The 7623-nt window shown below is 37.2% G+C and overlaps 1 protein-coding gene across 1 annotated transcript; it reads left to right on the top strand.

The window, feature by feature from the left end:
• Nucleotides 1-3098: 3098 nt before the first annotated feature.
• On the top strand, nucleotides 3099-6142 carry LOC107668775 (homeobox protein six1a-like). The gene is made up of 2 exons (XM_016460758.1): nucleotides 3099-3926; nucleotides 4722-6142. The coding sequence occupies exons 1-2, from the start codon at nucleotides 3367-3369 to the stop codon at nucleotides 5011-5013; spliced, it is 852 nt and encodes a 283-aa protein (XP_016316244.1). The 5' UTR covers nucleotides 3099-3366; the 3' UTR covers nucleotides 5014-6142.
• The last annotated feature ends 1481 nt before the right edge of the window (nucleotides 6143-7623 follow it).

Genomic DNA, 7623 nt, shown 5'->3' with positions numbered 1-7623 from the left:
GAGAGAGAGAGAGAGAAAGAGAGAGAGAGAGAGAGAGAGAGAGAGAGAGAGAGAGAGAGAGAGAGAGTTATTGTTATTGATCCTTTTTAAATAACAAAATATTTGCTGAATATTAATTATTATTATTATTAATGTTATTAATACTTATTATATCAATATATTAATGCTATATTATTAATATGTCTATTTATAATTATAATCTTACAAAAATAAGATGTGTAAATCGACAATTAAAAATATTTCGTATTTAGTTTCAAATATGTCATCTCTCATCGCCTGATTGTTTTTTAGAATCCTTTAATGACTCAAACCTGTTTAAAGACAGAATTATTTTAAGACAATGGAGACTGATTGTACTGTACTGTAAAATGTTATCATCGTTACAACATAATTTTTGTTTCCATCCTTATTTCTGTACTTTCTATACCCTAAATTCGCAGTGTTTCAGATGAACTGATCAGTGATTAAATTCAAAGTGCAAAAATGTGCACTGAAATTATCATTGCAGGTTGTGACTGGTTTTCCTTAACAATTTAAATCAGCAGCTACATGTAAAGTTTTCCATTTTAGTGCTTTAAAATATTTTAAAATTTTCGATTAGGATAGACTGTATTGTTATTTTCGTATATTTTGCAAACATACAATCTCATCTCAGTTTATGTGAAAGAATAATAAGAATAAACTATAATCTATTTTTGAACGTTTTGACGTTAAATCAAGGCCTATAGTAAGTATGACTTTGTTGACATCTAATTAGAGCCCCAGTCGGTTAAAACTGTTGCGCCCCTGCATCTAAATATACAGGCCTGAAAACAAAACAAATGCAGCCAAATCATGTTTAAAATGCATTCAACAATCCAATTCTTACTGAAAAAATGTTGCTGTTTAAAAGAAAGGCTCCATTAGTCAATATTATTTCAAACTAAAACTGGAACGCGTGATAATAGTTTTTCTCTCTCTCGGCTGCAACAACGTCTAATTAGCGGTGGAATCTCCTCCGCTCAGTCTTTCATTTACACCTCACAGAAAACTCATAAACACACACTCAGTGAAAAGAAAACAGTTTACACCTTCACAGTGGTGGAGCGCGGACTACTAAGCATGAAATACGGGGACATTTATGTTGCACTTATTAGGATGTTGTGTGTGTGTGTGTGTGTGTGTGTGTGTGTGTGTCCTCACCCTGTATAATCACAGTAGAGCCCATTGGTAACGTCGGGGCCCTGTGCGTATGAGCGCGCGCGCTTCTGTTAGTCCAGAACATCTTGAAATGATCACGATCTAAGAGTGCTGGTAGAGGATCTGGTGTGGGATGGAGGGGGTGCATTGTGCTGAACATACTACCGTAACCTGAGCTGCCATCGGCCCATGAACTGTTCAGGACAGTACAGAAAGTTTTAGGCACAAATTTGTTAAAATATTAGAATTCATTTGTTCACAACATGGCTAGTATTAGTACTAAATACCTAAATGGGTCACAATTAACATTACACTGTGCAATAAAAGCAATTAATAGATAAACCTTATATTATTTTGTGATTAATTTAGCTGTTTGCAAAGTGTGACGTTACAAAAATAATACCTACATAAGATGCAATTGGCTTTATGTACATTTGAGTTTTCAGCAGATGCTCAGATATACAGATTATTTACAATTCTGATTCTGGTAGAATATGTAGATTAAGTAGATTATTCTAAAATGCAGCTAATATCTGCTAGCTGAGTAAACCATGTTTGTTCAATGGCATTAATAAACCATTAAGGAAAAGGAGAGGGGCGCTGACAAACGCCCCCTGACAGAACACGAATGATTGTTTTTACAGGTGTTGAGAGGACAATTAAAGATTACACAGATATTAATTAGCATTAGGGGATATTCAAGGTCCAAAATCCTCACACCGTCCTAAAATGGATAGGGAAAAATTAGGGGGAATATTTTTCCAAAAAATAAAATAACCTCAGGCGGGCCAGCTGGATTTCCCAGTGTCATGTTACGGATATCTTCAGAGATAAAGAGCTGTGACCTGGAGACTAAGAGCTCGTCAAGATCACAAGTTATTCGCTAATGGATCGGTTTAGTGTTTCAGACCCAGCTTACAAAACCACACGGACCAAATGCTCCAATGGATGGGCGTTTTCAACAAGATGAATTTATTTAAAAGTTAAAACACTAAATACACTGCTAAAATTAAGGTTATTCAGTGGATCGTTCAGCAATAAATAAATAAATTATCTTAACAACAGTTTTAGTGTTCTTGAGTTTCTTTATGATTCTTTTAGAGATTAAAGAAGTCCTTGACATTTCACTAAGGTTCTTGCTGGAAACATTTTTTTAATTTTCCAGTAAGAGGGTATAGGCCTTGGCTATATAATAGATAGATAAAAACAATTTATAACTATTAGCTATCTACAGTACATAGTACATAACTGAAATGAAGTCGAATTAATGTCGATATCATTAGATTCAACAATACAAAAGGTTATTCTCTCTCAAGCCCAATGACTTCAAGTTCAACTGGCAGAAGTAAGAGCTCATATATTTGCACATTTATGAATTATTATAGGTATTGTTGCTTGTGTAATTTATGAATTAGTCAATTGAAGTCAAAAACAATTTATTAGACAATTTCTGAAATGTGTGACTGAATTAAATAATACATATTCAGAAACGTATGTTTTTCTGCATCTCCCGTTCAGCATCTTTGACTTTTAAATCCGTCACCAAACTTTCACACAATTAACAAGCTGTGAAAATGCCAGCTAATTAGGAGCACACAGTGGTCATGATAAATTACAGAATAGGCTACCTATTAATATAGAATGTCTTTAACTTAAAGCAGTAGTACAAACTATAGACTATTTGAAGTACCTAAACTGTGATATTAAGAAAAACGAAAGACGATATAGGTTCTGCATGCAAGGTTGTAGAGGTGCTTGTGATAATTTAATAATTGATTAGTAGCCTATCAACTGCAGTTGTGTATGTGTGTGTGTGTGTGTGTTCAAGGTCTCCAGTTTCAGGCCTTGACGTCCGCCCCCGGGGAGGAAACGGAACGGATCTGTAGATGCAGTTCTGCTCTGCTGGCCGGTTTCAGAACAGACCGGGGCGAACTAATCACGGAATGACGCTGTGCTCGGTTTCTCTGTCATATATCCATAAGGACAAACCGCATCCGAATCTCACGTGTGCAACCCCGGAGGGTGACAGTGGTGCCACACAACCGGATAACAGGCGGTTATCAAAATTGGAGCTGCAGCAAGAGATAAACGTGGCACGGGGATTTTTGTCCGAGGACTCATTTGAGAGGAATACCTACAGAGCCTCGGAATAGGAGGGTATTACGTGGTGGACTGCACCGGGCCGCAATGTCAATCTTGCCCTCTTTCGGCTTTACGCAGGAGCAGGTCGCGTGCGTCTGCGAGGTGCTGCAGCAGGGTGGAAACCTGGAGAGGCTCGGACGTTTCCTTTGGTCCCTGCCAGCCTGTGACCACCTCCACAAGAACGAATCCGTGCTGAAAGCGAAGGCCTTGGTGGCCTTCCATCGGGGAAACTTCCGTGAGTTCTACAAGATCCTGGAGAGCCACCAGTTCTCCGCGCACAACCACCCGAAGCTGCAGCAGCTGTGGCTGAAGGCGCACTACGTGGAGGCGGAAAAGTTGCGGGGCCGCCCGCTAGGCGCTGTGGGCAAATACCGCGTGCGCAGGAAATTTCCTTTGCCCCGTACGATCTGGGACGGTGAGGAGACCAGTTACTGCTTTAAGGAGAAGTCGCGGGGCGTGCTGCGTGAATGGTACACGCACAACCCCTATCCATCTCCACGGGAAAAGCGGGAGCTGGCGGAGGCAACGGGACTGACCACCACACAGGTCAGCAACTGGTTTAAAAACAGGAGGCAGAGAGACCGAGCAGCTGAGACAAAAGAGAGGTGAGATATAATTAATAATAAATACATATAAAAATTATACAGGTACACAGCCTGCCGAATCAACGTTTTCAAAAAAATAACGCGCAGATTTAGCGTTGATTATTGCAGTCACTTGTAGAGAACAACAATAGCCTATTTGAGGAATTTATCGTTATATCAGAAATATTACATTATATTATTATTATATTGACACTCAAATTTAACTGTAAACACGAATCTAAACCAACATCAAGTTACACTGTCTAAATTTATCATTTGTAGCCTATATTTGTAATTTATAATTTGTAACTTAATACTTTATATATTGCCTAGCTATTTTTATTTTTATAATTCGGTTAGGATTTTAAAAGAAGACTCTTTTTGTTCTAAAGAACGAAACAAGAGCAGAAGACGAGAAAAACATTGTTCTTATTGCAGTGAGAATTTATTTAGGCCTGTATTCATTTTATTTAATTAGCCTACAGATTTTAAATGTTAAAGTTCATATAAATAGGCCTAATGGTTTACTTTGAATTATATTCTCTAAAATCGTCTATCGTAAATCTGTGATGACAGTTATCTTTTCAGTCATGTTGACATAAAGACGAGGTACACTGGTGCGTAAACAGTTGGATTTTTTTTCTTAACAAAGCAAACATCAAGCATTAGATTTTTCTTTAGCTAATGATTATTTTAAGATTAAACTATTTTGAAACCATAACACGCCTATTAAAGTCTATCACTTTCTAATTAATTCTAGGCCTGTAACATGTCAATTATATATAATATGTTACTAATGTAATATTCACCCAACAGAGAAAACAGCGAGAACAACGGCGTTGGCGGTAAGCAGAGCCAGCGGTCTCCGCTCGACGGAGTGAAGACGCTCATGTCCAGCTCGGAGGATGAGTTCTCTCCGCCGCAGAGCCCCGAGCACAACTCCGTGCTTCTACTGCAGGGGAACATGAACACTCCCGGGGCTTCCGCATACCCAATGCCCGGCCTCGGTGCACAGCACTCGGTGCATAGCATGCAAGGACATCCGCATCAGATGCAGGATTCACTGTTGGGATCTCTAACATCCAGCCTTGTGGATTTAGGATCTTAGGACGTCTCGTTCATATTTTAAGCGACAAGACTTAAAACCATAAATAACCAATATTTACAGCGTTACCGCATATTCTCATGACGCACAGGACGTTTGCTGAAATAAACTATTCTTTTGCAAGCGATTAGGAAAAGGGAGAAAACCAAAAGAGCTTCTCTGCGTTTTGGGAATTTTGAGTATACTGGACAAGTGCGTAAAATTTGTAAAACCAATGAGGCCAATATTTAAGAATATTCACAGTATTGTTGGATACATAAACCTTTAATAATTTATGATGTTTTACTCAAAGATTAATTTATAGAAATTGTTCTGTATTGGACAGTACGAATAGCAGGGATTTTTAATGAGAAAATCAGTGGCTTCAAACATCTTAAACTAAACTCTATTGATGTGGAAACTTTGTTTCGTTCTTTTTTATTTCGTTTAAATATTGCACTACATTTTATTTGTAGTTTTCAAAACAGGCTCTCCAACATTTCTTATCACACACTGTCCACATTTTAAGTCAAGTCAACGTTTTGATCATTTGTCTTTGACTTGGAAAAGCCTGTTAATCAAAATAAAGAAAATCAGGAAACTATACAATAAATAAACACAAAGGCTCAAAATAATAAAAATATGTCAACCCACGTGACACGTCCGAGCCGGAAGAGGGCATGAGCGCGTGAAAAATGAGAACGCCTGAAACATCAACAAGAAAAATTGGCGCTTTTGCAGAGGGCAGAGAGACGCCAAGAGGCGTTTAACTTTTTGACCGTTATTCAGTAAAACAAAAATGAAAAAAGGTTAAAAAAAAAAACGGGCACACTGAGTCACTTTAAGCCTTGTAACATTAAGTTTGATAAACATTTATTAGTTCATTACGCTGTCGGACTTAACAAAAATTAGAGAGAATGGAGACAGAGGGAGAAAGGGGGAGTATTGCTCATTTTGTGTTTGTTCTGTCAGTTCTGGGCCACTGAAAATTGACACGATTCGCAAGAGCGGCTCTAAAGACCCTCCACCCAAAACGCCTCGTTCACCAAAAACCACTTCAAAACATTGTCAACCCCATTTGAAACAATCGTGAACTTTTGTTTCTTTCTTAGTAACAACTCCAGACACGGACAACAACTGAAATTTCAAACAAATGGAAAAACTGAAGATTAAAAATCGAATTTGTCGCACATTTGTTGACATTTTTAAGAGAGAGCAATTAAATAGACAGTATATTTCCAGCTCCGCATATGAAAACCAACATTTCTGGAACATTCTGCAGTGTGAAATTCGCCTCTTTCTGTCTCTTTTACGTCGATAGTCTCGTGTCAGTGTAAATTGTTTTGAACAGAGAGCGCAGAGGGTTTCCTGGCCCTAATTAGAACCATTCTCTGGGTTTAGAGGGGCTTGATTGCAGGAATGAGAGGGACACCCTTCCAGCCTCAAGCCACAGGGTGCTGCACAACAGAAATGTACCTCCAGGGCAATCTATCTATCTATCTATCTATCTATCTATCTATCTATCTATCCAGAATTGAAAAGCATATCCAATATTCATTGTCTCTTTTAACAATACATAAACCATAAACACAGGCATTTTTTTTTCTAAATATCTTTAAAATTGGGAATAAATATCATATCGTGCCTGACTTAAACTGAGGAACCCAGAATTCTTCCACCAATAAGGCCAATGCTGGGCATGAATGTCAGCTGTGGTTTTAATCAACAGTCTAATTATATTTTGTACATATAAACAGTCCTTACATCTGCTGCTATCCTCATATTGGTAGTTTATACAAAGCCAGAAATTGAGAAATCCAAATAGAAAAAGGTTTCTTTTGATTTTTGTGTTGGTGATGTGGCCAATTCTGTTTTCTCAACCAGTTGGTGGACATAGTTTGGTAACAGAGTAAACGTTTAAAAAGGCTTTGAATCAGACTTTCATTTTTCATGATAATCAAACCCCAAACAAAGTGTCATTATTAAATGTCTTTTTGTTTACGTTTTCACACTGAAGTTTCTTTATCACATTGAAGGGAAAACTTCAAGCATCCTTACACTATTACACAATAAATCTCAAACGATTGGTTGATGTCAATATCTTAAATGTTAGAATTTTTAAAAAGTTACATTTTTAAATTAGAAATTACAAAAAAAATTCTGTTTATTGAATCAGACTTTCATTTTTCATGATAATCAAACCCCAAACAAAGTGTCATTATTAAATGTCTTTTTGTTTACGTTTTCACACTGAAGTTTCTTTATCACATTGAAGGGAAAACATAAGCTAAAAGCATCCTTACACTATTACACAATAAATCTCAAACGATTGGTTGATGTCAATATCTTAAATGTTAGAATTTTTAAAAAGTTAAATTTTTAAATTAGAAATTAAAAAAAAAATTCTGTTTATTTATGCCATGTACGGTAAAATAAATAAATAAATATGGGACTACATAGAGTATTGATTAGATTCTGATGTCAGAAGTTCTGCTTCCATTCTCTGGCACAGACAAAATGCTGTGAAATACTTCTGGTTTGCCACCTGTACAATGTGACAGTCAATCTCACACACACACACTATAGGATCTGTCAGATAGCTTCACCTGCACAGGTAGTCACTCATCCAGAACT

This window comes from Sinocyclocheilus anshuiensis, unplaced genomic scaffold (genome assembly GCF_001515605.1).
Source record: "Sinocyclocheilus anshuiensis isolate Anshui unplaced genomic scaffold, SAMN03320099.WGS_v1.1 scaffold72, whole genome shotgun sequence".
NCBI lineage: Eukaryota > Metazoa > Chordata > Actinopteri > Cypriniformes > Cyprinidae > Sinocyclocheilus > Sinocyclocheilus anshuiensis.
The sequence above is the reverse complement of the archived record's forward strand: the minus strand, read 5'-3'. Positions and strand labels throughout refer to the sequence as shown.

Bases quoted from the DNA above. Each gene is read 5' to 3' on its own strand.
- LOC107668775 (XM_016460758.1), top strand. From the start codon at position 3,367: ATGTCAATCTTGCCCTCTTTCGGCTTTACGCAGGAGCAGGTCGCGTGC. The intron at 3,927-4,721 runs GTGAGATATAAT...TTCACCCAACAG, and splicing joins GCAGCTGAGACAAAAGAGAG to AGAAAACAGCGAGAACAACG.